Source organism: Seriola lalandi, unplaced genomic scaffold, assembly GCF_002814215.2.
Source record: "Seriola lalandi dorsalis isolate HSWRI2012SDOR001 ecotype SW California unplaced genomic scaffold, Sedor1 jcf7180002054532, whole genome shotgun sequence".
Classification (NCBI taxonomy): Eukaryota; Metazoa; Chordata; class Actinopteri; order Carangiformes; family Carangidae; genus Seriola; species Seriola lalandi.
The window spans coordinates 290,151-306,420 of NW_019525085.1; the positions used below are offsets into that span (position 1 = coordinate 290,151).

Sequence of the window (16,270 nt, forward strand, 5' to 3'; positions counted from 1 at the left end):
CAAGCAACACAGAGGAGATTCATGAAAGAAGATTTTGAGGTTCAGTTTGAGAAACATCTCTCAGGTTTGGATTCCCTCAGTTTAAACGTGACGTTAGCTCTGTCAACTCTAATTCATTATCATCCAGGAACCCGTTTTCCCATCTGAATGTTCAGGGGTTAGAAAACATCAGACGTGATTCGGGGAGTTAAGACAAAAGTTGTGGATCAGATCAGATAAAATGTTCATGTTGAAATTGATGCCTCAGACCTCAGACTTAAGAAAAACAGATTTTTACATTTGCAAATTTTACACCTCTGTTCCATTCAACTGTTTTTTCTTCATTACAAGATTAAGCCAGAGATCTTCTGTTAGCCGTCTGACATATATTTAAATCTGCAAACAGTTTAAATATCGGAGGTTGGGCTTTAACTCTGTGGTCATAAATAACTTCTATCTGCTCAGATGGGATCATTTCCCTGTGTCTTCCCAGGCCTGTGGGGACGTCTTTTCCTCTTTGTTAATCTTATCACCAGCCATCAGCTACTGGGAAAAACATTCACTGCTTGGCTTTCAGACACATGTGGCCGGAAAAGATGGAGGGCTCTCTGCCTTTTTTAGTAGTATAGCTACTTTTACCTAAATAAAGAATCTGAATCGGCTGCTTCCTTTAGCCACATAGCGTAGCAACAGAAATACCAATGTTGGTCCCACAAACAGACGCACAGACATGTTGGAAATGACAAATGCTTTTAATCAGAAACACCTGATGATTGAGTCACAGATTTGTCTAACGTTACAGAAGATTGCTTCTCTAAAGCAGTGGAAATAAACCCCCGAAATAAACTGGCAGAGTGACACATAAACAAATAATTACACCAACATTCATCCAAAATATACAGGAACAACTTATAGAAAAATAACTCTCACAATCAAAACAGTGCAAACCTCAGGCCTTAAACTTTGGGTGCGGAGGCAAAATGTCACACTTTAGGGAGTGAGTATGGATTTAAAGGGTTTCTATGGACGCCCAGATCACGTTTCACTTTTCACCATCATCTTCCTCTAATTGAATCAGAATCACAATTTCAACATCAACATTTGTATGACTTTCTTATTGTGAATTGAGAAGATGGAAAACTGAATAAAATATAAATTAGAAGTGACTGAAATTGGTTGTGAAGCATGTTAGTTATCTAACTAACTAACTTGAACACCATCAACTTCTATCAGTGCAATTCAAGACTTTTGTATTAGAAACAGAATATGTTGAAACAGTTCTGAAATTAGCGAAAGTAAAAGCACATTGTTTTCTATTGTTGTGAGGATAAAAATATGTTTTTATTTTCTAATTTCTAGTCATTTCTGCGGTGTGGTTTTTCAAAGTAACAGCACGTAATTGATCCTCAAAGGAAAGGAAAACCACAACACACTCGCACCAGGTTTTCAATATTAATGCTTTTTCCTGTCGGTGTAAATGGGGTCAAACTGGATTTTAAAGTGGTTTCAGTTCGTCTAGACACCCAGGAAGAAAACCAGATCCGAACCACAAAGAGTTTCACATCCGGCCGAGTTTGCGTGTGAATGCAGACTGACAGGAAGCTGATTAGCATCGAGATACTGGGACAGTTTTGAGGAGGGGGGAGGAAGGGAGGGTGTAAACAGGTATGGTTATTCACCCTTCCCGCCGTTTTCACTCTGTCTCGCTCTCTTTTTGTCTCTTGCCTCTCGCTCCCTCTGGGGTCGGTCATGGGCAAAGAGAGGGAAGTCTATCCGTCCTCTCACCTCCCCTCCGTTGGTCTGTCTTTCTTTCCGTCCGTCCATCCTCAGTTTTTCTGACACACATGAAGTCTCGTTTTTGCGACCGCGGGCAACGACGACGACGGCTTCGCTGACGATGAAGACTTTGAAGACAGCAGAGATGTGTGAGGAGACGAGTGGCGAGACGAGGAAGAGGTCGATGCAAACTTGGACTTCGCCGCCGCCGCAAGCAGAGATGATGATGATGATGATGATGACGAAGATGATGGTGATGAAGGCTGGGCGCCGGGCTCTCTCAGCGTTCGGCAGCTTAGCCCGTCCCCACACGGGCAGCGCTGGAACAGCTCCAGGCCGTGGTTCCCTTTCCGGCGTTGTCGCGTACAAACCTGTCCCTCCCGCAACACGGGCTTGCAGATGCGAGTCCAGAAGTGACGGGCGCAGCACAAACTGTCCGAGCAGTCCGACGAGCGCAGACAAGGATCCCCGACCTGACCTGGACACACAGAGACGGACGCAAAAACAGTTAATGATGTGTGAAGGAAGGCAAACAAGAACCATGCGATCCTCTGCTGGGCCAATCAGGAGACAATAAGTCACTTTTGAAATGTGAAACAGGAAGTGTTTTATTTCCAAGACTTTTAAAATTGAACAAAAGAAAGTGGACAAACATTCACCTTTACCAGTCGTCCCTTTGGAGTCCGTTCTTCCTCTTTTCCTCCATCCTTTCTTTTTAGACAGTGGACTCATCTCTGCGTCCGAGTCCGGGATCCTCTGAGACACAAAGCTGTCGACGTCAGGAACACAGATATCTGAGGGCAGAAGAGAAGAACCCTTGTTTTATCTATCGTGAATGTTTCCATAGACTTTTCACAGCTGTCAAACACCTGCATGGTCACAGTATGGAAGCCACAAAAGGCCAAAAAAAAACTGTGTGATAAGGAGAAATGTCAGTGATACTAATATGGAAGCTAGTTAAAATACTCATGAATGGTAAAATAGTAAATCATTTTGAAATATTCAGATTTACTTTAGCTGAAGTAACTAGTGTTTGAGAAACTAGATCAAAATTGTGAAATACTAAGGGGGGGTGATGAAATATAGGATGGAAGAATTATGAGATTTTTAGTTTAAATCATTAGATACTAAATCAGAATTATCAAATGCATTAATCTTTTGCCTTATATTTTAAGGCAAAACATTAAGTCATAATTTTGACCTAAAATTCTTAATTTTTTCATTCCTAACATTTTATATTTTTCGGGCAGAAATGGACTTCCATATTATTCTCATCTTGTCAGTTGTGTAAATATATTATGTTTTAGCTGCTGGTTAGTGACCGTTAGTTACACTCTTCACATTTTAGGGTTAGGGTTGTTTTTTTTTAGTCTATACCAACAATAATAATATTTAAACATTCAGACATTATAAAATAAAAAACATGCCATGATTTCAGACGCAGGCTACACTGCATTTAAAGGCTAATCTTACTGTTACTGCAGTGGTTGCCCGGGCAACACATGCCGTTCCTGTGGCAACGCCTCTTCCTCCTGCGACAGGTCTGGCAACGGGAATGGGCGGGGCCTTTGGAGGGGGCGTGGCAATAGCTCCCCTCACTGCACTCCAGGTCGCTCATGCACTGGAAGAGCTGAAAGAGAGAGAGAGAGAGAGAGAGAGAGAGACACTGGTTTAGAACTGATAATAAATAATCTTAAATATATAAAATACACAAGTTGTCTGTTTCATTAAAGAGACATTCCCCCTCCAAACTTCTCATACGGCTTCATTTAAACAAACTTTTTTCAGGCTTGAACAAGTAAAATCCTCTTATATTTAAAACAGGCAAATATCAGAGAAAAGTTAAGTCAGAGCTGTGTTGTTTCTTTCCTCTCCATTTATTGTCTGACGACCCCTCAGATTTATACAGTGACCTTTTGGAGGGGCGCAAACCCTAGATTGGGAACCAGTGGACTCAAGTAGAAGCTGACTATATTGATCTAATAATCCAAATATCAGTTAATACTTTTATTTTTCACACTGGTACTTCCATTTAAAGTAAAGGATGCGAGTACTGCTTCCAACAGATGTCGTTTCTACTCACTGTCAGGTCCACACTCGGCTCCCACGTGCTACGGTTCACCGGCAGCGCGTGCCCCTCCCTCAGAATCACGGTCCTGATGGAGTTGAGCCGGACACGCGCCTCCCCGCCTCGGGAACACGCCAACAGCGCGAGCCCGAGGCTCACCATCAGCACCAACTGACGGCTCATGACTGCAGCTGGGAAATAAAACACACGTTAAATATGAAAACAACAACTCACCACAACATGTCAGAGAGAGAAAACTCGTGTCAGTAAATTAATAAATATCATAAGGCTTTTATTTTAAATGTCTGTATCATCTGAGTTGATGAAACTTTCGGATCTTTAACTTAAAATAAGTTGAAGAACAACCAGACGCACTTTAAATCATGTTTTCTAAGCTCGTGTATCAGTGATGTAACAGCAGAACTACCATGGAGAGCTGACAGCATTATTATTATTATTATTATTATTATTATTATCTCTTACCTGCTGGTCGCAGAGTGAAGTCCTTGTTCTCTGAAGGAAGATTTAAAAAAAGAACTAAAATTTAAGATAAACGGTCACAAATTAATCCCGCTTTACTGCCGCTGTCGAGCAAGTAAGTAAATCCAGTGTCAGTTTTTCTCTAGTTTCCAGTGTCAGTAAAAGATAAAAGATGTTTCCTTTTTTCTTTTTTTTAAAAGTCAGAAATCAAAGCGGAGTTTGGCGCGAGGAAGATGCAGCTGTTCCTCTGCTGCTGTGTGGACAGGTGAAGATGAACCCGGATCCTGATCCACTTTATAGGCTGCTTCCATGCTGCCACGCGCGATCCCGGTCCGCCCACAGCCCCGGCCACGCGCCCACCCGCCCCTCCCTCACCACACATCGATACCCGCCCTACACCCCCACCCCCTCCTCCCTCTCACCTGCAGCCATCGATACAGGTAGAGACAGAGGGGGATAGACATATTTGTTTGTTTTAGCCTGTAGAGAGCGACAGGAAAAGTCCCATAAAAACAAACTAAAACAATTTATTTAGACCTGAGTGTCATGTTTGAGAAAACAGAAACAGATTTTTAATATATGGAGGATTCGTAAAAAACATAGTTGAAACATTTAAATCAGCCTCTTGCAAAAAGCTGCAGATATGAGGAAACAAAGATCTGGTTTTTGATTGACGTTTTGTATATAAAAATATATTGATTTAAGATATGTAGAGGTTTTCACTTTTTAATCTCCATCAAATATCGTTTGATAAAATAAAAATAGAAATTCAGTTTTATAAACATGGATAATGCACAAATTGCCCATTTTACACATTTACATAAACACCTATAGAAGACTTGAGCGATGAGCAAAAAAGAGAGAGGTAAGGTCGAGGTAAACAAAAATCCCATGAAATAAATATTTGTTGTCACTGGAATTATCACTATTTATTGTTTGATAAGATCAAAACAGAAACAGTATTTTTTTAAACATAGATAATGAACAAAATGGTTATTTTAAACATTAAAATTATCACTTGGAGAAAACCTGAAAGGTAAAGCAAGAAAAATAGGGTTTTGTAAATAAAAACAACCTGAAACTATGACGCTATAATGTTTTTATAATCAGTAATGGCAGAAGTATTCAAATCTTTTATATCTTTACTTTGCAAAACAAAAGTGTAAGAAAACTCTAGCAATAAAGCAATAAAGGTGCATTCAAAATATTTACTTTTAAAGTAAAAATATAAACATATTAGAAACCAAAAAGTAAAAGTACACATCATGCAGTAAATTTGCCCATGTGACTAAAAACTATACTCTTATTTTTTACAGTATTTTACTGTAATAGTTGGTTAAAGTGGAGATAGGATTTTATTTCTTTATGTTCTGTTTTGTTTTCTAAAATGAGTCGAAACATAAATCAGTATAAAAGCCACCACTGGTTTGGACCGGTGTCTCCTCTGGTCCGGTCCGTGTAACGTGATGGAGGAAGTTCACAGTGAAGACAATCGCTGCATTCACAGATCAGTTTACCTGTTGTTCTCCTCACCTGGAGCCGCCTCTCCCTTTCTGTCGTCTTTACCCGACCAACTCTGAACCCCGACCGGTTCAGTTCGGGTCTAGACTTTCAGATCTCCAACAAAACCTCCAATGAGACTTTGAGGGATCCGGTTCTGGTTTGACATGTTTAATCTGAACCCGTCCTCTCATTGTCTTTGAGTCTAATGAGGTGACACCACGACTGGACTCTCACAGTTCACATCGGGTCCTGGTTTTAAGCTGTTCATCAGATGATTCTCACAGTGTCCAGGTTTACGGGTTCTGATGTGTTTTGCGTTTGTGTTATTCTCAATAACTTGTTGTGGCTCGTTTCCACCAGTGACAGAAGAAGTGCTTTGATACCACAATGTAAAATACTCCATTACAAGTACAAGTCCTGCGTTTCAAATCCTACCTGTACATTCATGTTGAGACAAAACATTTGGGAATCACTGGTTTAATCTTTAGAGACATGATGCACTCTGTCTTTGTCAACATGGTCAGTGATGGATGAAATGCAGCTGAAATGATCATCAGGGGTCAGCTGGGTCAAGTCTTAAAGGAACAGTTTGACATTGTTTTCTGATTTCTGCTCTTGTCTGTTTAGTCCGAGGATGAACTGAAACGTCACAGCGACGGTGGGTGTGGTTTCAGGGGAAGTTACACACTTGTGTTAACGACGTGGGTAACGAGCCCGGTGCAGGTCTCGGGTTTTCTGACCTGTACCACAACAGAAACTGGTTTGGATGTCTTAATAAATAGACTTTATTGATCCTGGGAGGGAAATTGTGAAAGGAAAGCACTCTGGTGACTTAGACCACTTGGCCACGCTACCTCTGCACCATTGACCAATCGCTGCTGGGACCTTGGTACAGTTGCCACCGATGGCTAGTTTCATGGCTAAATAAATACAAAAAGGAAAACTCTATTGGCTTCACATATATACTGGGTAGAGCAATATACGTAATACAAGTGTACAGAATGGACAGCAGCAGATCAGGGAAGGTAGTCCAGACGTCCCTCTCCTGAGCCATTCCCAGACCAGATGAGCTATATAATCTCTCCAGGGTGCTCCGGGTCTATCCCGAGGTCTCCTACCAGATGGATGTACCCAGAAGACCTTCATCCAAACCACCTCAACTGGTTCCTTCATCCTTCCGTTGTGAAGGAGCAGCTTCCTCCAGATGCCAGAGCTCCTCACCTGACAGAGGAAACTCATTTCAGTTGCCTGTAGCCGTGATCTCGTTCTTTTGGTCACTACCTAAAACTCATGACCAGAGGTGAAGGTTGGAACTAAGATCTACTGGTAAGTCAAGAGCTTTGCCTTCCAGCTCAGCTTCCTCTTGACCACAAAAGTCCACCTGTCAATCTCCCGCTCCATCCGACCATCGACCAAGGCACTTAAACTCCATCCCAACCTGAGGAGACCAATCTGCCATTTTCTGGCGTTAACAGCTGCTCAGTAAAATAATAAGGTGAGATCTAAGAGTAAATTTCTTGATTTCTTAAGGTACTTGCATATTACATTATAGTGTTTATATCACAATTTTCAGATCTATCTCAAGCTAGCTCCTTTTTGACTCCGTCTACACTGTACAAAAAGATAATTTGGCCCAAATACTGAAAAACTGAAGCCCAGTTTTTTGAAATTCTCCAAATCTCCTATGAAAACAAACCTTTACTGATCTGGATGAATTTGTTTTGGTGCGTGAAATCGGGTTACCAAAGTCTTACGTTCATAAAAATAGCACAACATGTGAGTAAAATAGTAGATAAATGTAAAATAAATGCCTAAAATGAAAAGTGTTGTCTGTCCTTCTACTTTAACCAAACTTTAGAGGCCTTCTAGCTCCGGCTATGAGCCACATACAGTCAACAATATGAAATGTAAAGTGGAGAGTTGATAGACTCAAACAGCATTTAAACCATATATGTACGCTGTGCTCTCACAAAGATATTAATAAAAACATCTGTCGACCTCAGAGGGTTAAGTTGTATCTTACAGTGAATTTCAGCCCCTTGCAGACCTGGTACGACGACTGTACTTTTAGACAAAAACCAACACGGTCTCAGTCCGAAAGTCCCGAAGGCGGAGGTTTGGATACAGAACAGAGCTGATTTAGGTGGGACTCCATTAGATGAAACTCGTTAGCATTCATCCTCTGGGGATCATGAATGAAAAATTTGTGCCAAACCATCCGAGTTGTTAAGACGAGCGTTACCACATGTGGCTGAAGACAGGGGGATGATTCACTGCCAGTAAGTGTTTCTTCGGAGGAGTTTTCCTCTAACATCATATGAAAATCACGTTCACACACGCACTGATTTTACATATCGGTCTATCTTGATGACAATTAAACTCGTGGCCTTTTATCGGTCACATTTAACCTTTCCTCACTCAGGAAACAGCGACACCTCCCCGTCTGTTTGTGTGTTTTAATTGTGACGATATGATCATCGATGGTAGATAAGATAAACACACACACACACACAGAAACCACACAAACAACAGTCAGTCATTATGGGATCATTCATTCACATAAGACACACACACAGCTCACCACGAACACGCACACACACATTTGCCTTTAGATAAATTGTATTATGACACCAGTATCACATTCACACCCCTCACACACCAATTTCCTTGAATGTTTTCCTTACATGTGTGTGTGTGTGTGTGTGTGTGTGTGTGTGTGTGTGTGTGTGTGTGTGTGATATCAGTTTATCTAAAGTGACTTCAATAGAAGAAAGGAAAAAGCCCTTTATTTAATCTCAGCTCAGGATACATGTGAGAAAAAGAGGAAGAAAAACAGTAAATTATTAAAAACACTAAAAATAAAATTTAAAAAGTCACATAAAATATACTGTATATTAAATATGCAGTACAATAGCAGAACCTTTAAACTGTACTGTCCATCTGTGTGCAGATTCTGAGTGAATAATGTAGGAATGAGTCCTAAAACCAGGAAGTACGTAGCATTTTAGCACGGCCGGTTTCCTCGTCCAGAAGTCAACGACCTTTTGGTTTGTCGCCTCCAGATATTCTCAGGTTTTATTTTACAACATAAAATACGTCAGTAAATACCCAAGTCCTGATTTTTTTCTCTTTTAACAAGCTATTTGTAAGTTTTGCTATTGCTACATAGCTAACGTTAGCATTAACAACTGTTTACTTACCAGTCTGGACAAGAGCTTCAAGACAAGAGGTTATAACACGTCCTTTGAGCAGCTACTTCTTCCGGACAGACTGGATGCTACAGTGACTCCGACCGGGGCTAGCTGGTTAGCATGCTAACTTCTGCAGAAGAAAAGAAGTGATAGAAATAGAAGCAAAACAAGAGGGTTGTTTTCCACCTCTGGAGACAGATGTTTGTGAGTAAACTAATGAGATTCACTGTTGAACTCACAACGTTTCTTCTAGACTGGTGAGTAAACAGCTGCTAATGCTAATGCTAGCTACATAGCAACAGCTAAACTTACCTATACCCCCTTTAAAAAGGCTGGTTGCTAACAAGTGTCTCGTTGTGTTTATACTCACACTTTTGCAAAGAGAGATGCAACATCAGGAGAGGAAAACCAGGGTAATGTTTGGAGCCCCTAAAGGGACAAGGGGGCCCCTGAAGGCCCCTGGTTTTGGCATCTTTTGCAATGACAACTATGAATCTTCTTCATATGAAGACATTTAAACATCAATACAACAAAGACTTTCATGAGAAGAAATAAGATCAGAAACATCATCACAGGCTCAACACTGTCGACACAGAGAGACACATAACAGTAAAACAATCTCTGTCCCTGGGAGGAAACTGAAACTAATACAACACACACACACACACACACACACACACACACACACACACACACACACACACACACACACACACACATATAATCGGGTGCAGTATCGAGGCTGCTGGCTGTTTCATCAGTTTCATTCATTACTCTGACATGATAAAGCACAGAGAGAATCCATTTATACACACACACATACAAGTTTGTGTGTGTGTGTGTGTGTGTGTGTGTGTGTGTGTGTGTGTATATCTAGCTGAAGTATCTATCAGAGACTGACAGAACAACACTGCCATCATGAGGTCATAGTGAATGTTGCAGGAAGACTCTTTAGAGGTGTGTCATTCACTGCTGCAGCTGTTGTCAGGAGCAAACATCTGGATGTAGAGCTGAGACTTCAGGCTGCAGGTTTCTGTGACTCGCGTTGAGGACACACCTGCACAGATGTGGAGCCCTGACTGTCTCCACACTGTATCTGATGGACCCATAATGACATTTCTGACTACTGGTTATTGCTTTGAGTTTTCATTATTCTCATTATTTATTATCCATGTGCCTCTCGTGATGCAAAGGTTTGTTCAAAAAGTCCCTACATTTGTTGCTGGCTGCTTTATGAAAAACAAAAAATGAAAGGAAAACCTAAAGAGTATCTCTATCTATCGGGAACCGGATGAGGCAGCACCGACAGGAGAAGACTGATGTCGGTAAGGCTCTGTTTAAGTATATTATTATTATTATTGTACAACTTTAGATGTATGTGTGGCAGAATTTACCGACACGTAACGTTAAAAAAACCGGTTGGTACCGGCTGCTAACTTTGAGTCCATTTCCACATGAGACGATGACGTTATTTTATTTTCTACCCTTCTGTAACAACCGAGTAGAGAGTCGGTGTTCATCATGATGAGCTCACCTACACCCCATCATAATAAAACATCATGACTCGCATCAGAATTAATGTAAAAGAAAGAAAGAAAAACTGTTGCAAAGTCATTTACTATTCACTCAGTGGCGGCTGCTGGTCTTATAAGGAGGGGAAGCTCATTTTCGTCCTACAACATAAAATGTGTCCGTTTATTTAAATGTAAATTCGCAGAGTGACAGAAGAGAGTCGCCAAACACAACGCTAGTCGTTTTTAACAAAGACAAAGTCGCTGAGGATCAGAAACGTCTCCAGATCAACTCCGAACAACGGAATGAAAAACTTGAAAACTGCTCCGGCGGATGTTTATACTTCAAGATCGCTGATTCGCTCATTTCGCTGTCAATCAAAAAGGGACTCAGCCTCAGACAGATCATCCAATCATCATGCAGAAGCCGAGCGTCCGGACCCGCCCACTGTCTGCACTGTGTAAAGCTCTGTGGCGCTGCGGGAGGAAGGAGGAGGAGTCGTGCTGTTACCGGTGATAAGCAGCTGATTCTGAACAAAAGATGAACGTGTTCTAGCGCATATATATATATATATATATATATATATTAATGTATATGGATTTTTGTAATAGACTCCATGTGTTGTGACCAAGTGGTTTAAAATCAACATGAAAAGAAAATGTTTCCCTAATCTACCTTTATGTCTTTGGAGGTCTATGAGATGAATGTCTGTTGAATATCTTTATACCTCCAATACCAAATATTACAAGGAAACACAAAAAGCTCACGACTTGTTTCTAGGTTCATAAGTAATTTGTTTGGTAATGTAAAGAACTGTGATGATGACAGGAGGCGGGAGGAGAGGAGGTGCGATCAGCAGTCCTCTCAGAATCAGACAGCAGAGACAGACGTCCTGTTTCACACGTCTGTCTCTCCTTTTCATGCTGCACACAAAAGTGCTGCCACAGCTGCTCCCACACATCACATACAGCCGCGTGAACTTCCACCATGTAAGTCGACACTCTGCTCAGTGGCTTTCGCTTCAGTACCCTGAAGGACGTTGTCGTGGAGACTGTGTCCAGGGAAACTAAAAACAGCTGAGAAGAGGCAGCACAGGTAGGTTTTCCACTCTTGTGTCTGAGCAGGTAAAAAAACAGCCTTTCTTTGTTAAAGATCAGAAGGTTAAAACTGAAACCGTGTCTCTCACTGAGCCGGTGGTCGATACATGAGTCATGACAGAGAAATGTGGACAGGATGGGTTGGGTTGGTGGTCAAGGTTTATAGTATGGCAGACTGGGAGTGGTGGTAACACTTCTCCAGACAATATTCTCCACACGTTTAGTTATTGCTCAGGAGATTCTTTTACATTTATTTCTGTAATAACTCGTTCTGCTCTGTAGTTCAACTCCTCAAACTTCTGTCCTGTTTACTGGGAGTCTGCAGATATTTTTCATGCTCGTTGTCAGAGCTAATGTTTTAGCTGTTAGCTGTAAGGTTCATGGCTACAAGGGTCTGGGTGAGTTGTAACAACAACATTTTACTGTGTACTTGTGTTTGAGACTACAGTAACATTTCCTGTTTGTGTTGCCGCGGTAACACCTACACCCTTTAATAGCAGACACATAGTTTGTATTAAATTTTGAAGGCAATGGATTAAAAGAAACGTCCTCGCTCTGCCCTGTTTGTCATTTCGAAAAGTTGCAGAAGCAGCAACATGACAAAACCTTTGTGTTTCTATCAGGACGTGGTTATTCTGAGAGACGAGAAGTGGCGTTATGAACAACGGCTCGCCTCACTCCTGTAGTCGGGGTCTTTGAAGGGAGAGGAAGGCGAGTGTGGGGGGTCTTTGTGGTTTGCTTGCAGAGAAACAGAGCAACAGGCTTTGATCAGAGACACGTTGTTGCTCGCCCTGAGGTGTATGAAGCTGTCACACGTGTGAATATCACGTCTTCACTGCACAATCCACTAATCTCTCAGTGCATCTAAAACACATTCACACAACATTAAAACAGCCGAGTCTCTCCTCCTTCATCAGTGTTGACTTCGTTATTCAGCCTCGGAGGTCGCTGCTTGTTCAGTGTCAGCATCTTGAGGTTCAGTCTGGCGAGACGGGTGGAGCTGGGAATCGAACCAAGGACCTTCTGATTAGTGGACGACTCCTCCTGAACCACGAGGAGGATAGGAGCCAGGCTGTAGCTGTGGAGTCATGGGATTGGATGAGTTATGTGACAGCCGCACCATGACTCATGTGATTCACATAAGGCGGAGGCACTGAGAATCCTCTCAAACATCATTAGTTTATGAAATACCAAGAAATATATATATATATATATATATATGGTTCACAGAGCTGCCTCTGCTTTTAGCTCATCTCTGAGTCATGTTTCCACCCGGCCTCAAAATACTTTTAGATTACATTCAGACATGTCACCTTTTTAGATCTCTGCTGCTGCAAATATAAATCCTGATCTAGTGTCTGCTGAGTCCAGTTCCCTCTTTATATTTACCTAAACGACGGCTGACAGTGCGGAGGACTTTAGGGATTCTGACTTTTATAGAAAAAAGCACAACGTGAGGTTTTTAATCAACAGCCAAAAAAAAGCAAACAAAGATATTCAATGTAATATGATCTGTGTGACAGAGAGAAGATGAACTGCCGCTGATTCATCCAGACAAACTGATGACTGCGTCTTTGTTCATGTGCTGAGTTTAACATGCCTCCCACTGCACTTTCTGTTTTCTCTTTGCTGTTTCACACTGACGACGACAGCTCAGTGTGAAACCACGTTCACACTGAGTCTTTACAATAATCGACTGATTTAAAGGAAAAGAAAAACAAAAGACTTTGGAGATTTTATTATAAAACACATTAACAGTGATGAAATGTTGGCAGGTATGAAGAGATGGAAGAAGAATGAAGGACGAGTCTGAACTGAGCTGAAGTGGATCCTCAGTAAACAGATTTTCTTTCAACAGTATAATTACAGTAATAATAATAGGAAGCAGCGTTTCCTTTCCTAACATCCTCTCATTCATTTGCTCATTCATTTTCTGAAACGCACACATTCATTTTCACCCTCCCGACTCACTCTTTCATTAGTGATGAACTGAATTATAGCGGCAACAGCTGATTGATGTCAGGGTTTGAGGGCTGGACCCAAAATGCAGCCAACACTTGGGAGAAAGATTTATTTAACAAAACCATGAATCTTACACACAACACTGGTGAAGCACAGGGAAACACAGGAACTCAAAACAGGAAACAGGAAGAGGCAACGTGAACCAATGAGGACAAACCCAGAAAATCAGCAGACAAAGGGAAGCACAAAGACGATATAGACAAGGGGGGCAAGGGTGATTGAACACAGGTGAAACATCAGGGCGGGGCAAACAATCACCACACAGACATATGACCAAGACAGGAAGCAAAACACTGACACAAGGAAACTGATTACAAAATAAAACAGGAAGTGAGAAAAGTCCAAACAAAACTCTCTGTCTGTTTTCCAGACAATAAGTGACGTGTGAAGATATCACCTTGGGCTGAGGGAAATGATAACACACATTTTTCTGTGTTTTCTGTTAGTTTATAAACAGAAGAGTTAATCCATTAATCGAGAATATTGATGGATAATGATGTCGACCGGGGGAGAGGCTCAGGTTTATGGTCTCTGTAATCCACATCCATCCGTTTGTATTTTCGTTTTCACTTTACGTATGAAAAACCAGAGAGAAAATGGCGACAGAAGTTGTTAAAGTTTCTGTGCAGATAAAAAGCAAAGTGAATGTTTTTCACATGGTTTCCCATCATCTTCTTCTTCTGTGGTGGTTTAATGGCGTCAATTGGAGACTGAGCTCCATCAACTGTTTATCAGCTTGTATTCAAACAAACAGCAGAGGAGGGAAACAAGCTTTAATGCACAGTCATTCTCTTTCGCTGGTTTTCTGGTAACCGACGGCAGAAAGAGTTGTTAGGCTCGTTAGAGACGAAAGGCGTCTCGTCTGGAAAATGTTTGAGGCAGTGACGCAGTTTTCATACTGTGAAGTCTGCAGTTTGTTGTTGTGATGATGTGCTTCAGTATGAAGAGGGAAATGTGAGGAAAAGTTGCAGACTGATGAAGAAATCACTCGTGAAACTGTCTCTGGTTTGACCTGTAGTTTCTTCTCTTGTTTTCAGACCGGCATAAGAGCTGAAGATGAGTGTTTGTCTGCAGGAAGACGAGGGCCGAGCCGAGTCTCCAGGAGTCACCTGCGAGTCCATGAACAGTAACATGTCCATGGGACACCCTCTAAATTTCAATGAGCGTGCATCTCCTTCACTCACAGAGTAAGAAGACTGTTCACACCTCAGCACAACTCACAAAACGCCACATGTAGGAAAGAGCATGCGTTATTACTCATCTCATACTGAAAGGTATTTTGTTTTTCAGATGCGACTCTGAGAGCAGGAGAGAAGAGGCGCTGGAGACAGACTGTAAGACAGAGTAAGAAGATGCATAAACACAGAAAAAATAAAAGAAAGTCAAAGCTGAACAGCGGGAAAACTGTGATAAGTGTAGATAAGAAAAAAAAAGAAAAGAAAAGAGTCTTATTTATGTCGTGTTTTTATTTGGTTGTAATTAAGCAATGTCATAATTTTTTAATTTCATCTCTCGGATCAATATTGATGATGGCGCTAAAGGACAAGGACCAAAGATATTACAATGCAACCTGAGGGGAAGGTGAACGTCTGAAAGCTGGTGTTAGACTTTCCTGTTAGAATCATACTGAGGACTTTGAGAGAACTACAAGAGCTGAATCCATGAAGATATATCTGTGGCAAAACATACATGATGAAATCTGTTTGATGAAACTTCCTTCATTTCCACAGCGAGGGGAGGACAAGTGGTTGTGTAAGTTTAAACTGTGGATTTGACGTTGCCTCACACTGGGACCAGTCCGGTTCATCAGGAGTTCAGGGTGGAAAAAGATCCACTACAACACCGGCACTACAGAAACCCAGTCAGACCGGACCTGCAGGGGGTAAGACCAGACATTTTTACATTAAAGCTCTGAAAGGCTTGACAAAGTCCTCGCAGCTTGTCTTATTTATCTTTTGCTTTACAGTGAATGACGGTCTGCAGGAGGTTTCACATCAATATAAGATCAGTCTGAGCAGCAGATGTGAACATGTGACTGAAGGAACTGATGGAACAGGAAGTGGAACCCTCCTCAACAGGATCTACACTGAGCTCCACATCACAGAGGGACAGAGTGAAGAGGTTAATACCCAACATGAGGTGAGGCAGCTGGAGACAACTTCCAAGATGGAGACCCTCCATGACGCTCCAATCAGGTGCCACGACATCTTTAGAGTCTTACCTGACCAACAGGGAGAAGACATCTTTAAAGTCTCACCTGACCAGCAGAGAGAAGACGTCTCTAAAGTCTTAGCTGACCAGCAGAGACCCATCAGATTGGTTCTGACCAACGGTGTCGCTGGCGTTGGAAAAACCTTCTCGGTGCAGAAGTTCTCTCTGGACTGGGCAGAGGGCTTGGAGAACCAAGATGTCAGTCTGCTGGTTCTGCTTTCGTTCAGGGAGCTGAACCTGATCAGAGATCAGCAGTACAGTCTTCTCAGGCTGCTCCATGTTTTCCATCCAACATTACAGAAGGTCACAGCAGAGCAGCTCGCTGTCTGTAGAGTTCTGTTCATCTTTGACGGCCTGGATGAAAGCAGACTGTCACTGGATTTCAACAACAGGAAGTCTGTGTGTGATGTCACACAGGAGTCATCAGTCAA

The 16,270-nt window shown here is 41.8% G+C and overlaps 2 protein-coding genes across 2 annotated transcripts in view; one reads left to right on the forward strand and one right to left on the reverse strand.

The window, feature by feature from the left end:
* Window positions 1–712: 712 nt before the first annotated feature.
* LOC111661043 (dickkopf-related protein 2-like) lies at window positions 713–4,011 on the reverse strand. The gene is made up of 4 exons (XM_023414507.2): window positions 3,839–4,011; window positions 3,229–3,385; window positions 2,415–2,549; window positions 713–2,233 (listed from the first exon to the last, which is right to left on the reverse strand). The coding sequence occupies exons 1-4, from the start codon at window positions 4,004–4,006 to the stop codon at window positions 1,806–1,808; spliced, it is 888 nt and encodes a 295-aa protein (XP_023270275.2). The 5' UTR covers window positions 4,007–4,011; the 3' UTR covers window positions 713–1,805.
* A 7,394-nt stretch (window positions 4,012–11,405) lies between these two features.
* The window catches only part of LOC111661045 (uncharacterized), an 8,185-nt gene continuing 3,320 nt past the window's right edge, over window positions 11,406–16,270 (forward strand). The window contains exons 1-5 of the mRNA XM_087176112.1: window positions 11,406–11,604; window positions 14,666–14,815; window positions 14,919–14,972; window positions 15,359–15,510; window positions 15,595–16,265. Coding sequence (XP_087032238.1) covers window positions 14,685–14,815; window positions 14,919–14,972; window positions 15,359–15,510; window positions 15,595–16,265 — 1,008 coding nt within the window. The 5' untranslated portion in view covers window positions 11,406–11,604; window positions 14,666–14,684. The remainder of the gene's footprint in view (window positions 11,605–14,665; window positions 14,816–14,918; window positions 14,973–15,358; window positions 15,511–15,594; window positions 16,266–16,270) is intronic.

Bases quoted from the DNA above. Each gene is read 5' to 3' on its own strand.
- LOC111661043 (XM_023414507.2), bottom strand. From the start codon at position 4,006: ATGAGCCGTCAGTTGGTGCTGATGGTGAGCCTCGGGCTCGCGCTGTTG. The intron at 3,386-3,838 runs GTGAGTAGAAAC...TCTCTCTTTCAG, and splicing joins AGCCGAGTGTGGACCTGACA to CTCTTCCAGTGCATGAGCGA. The intron at 2,234-2,414 runs GTGAATGTTTGT...CTGTGTGTCCAG, and splicing joins CAAAGGGACGACTGGTAAAG to GTCAGGTCGGGGATCCTTGT.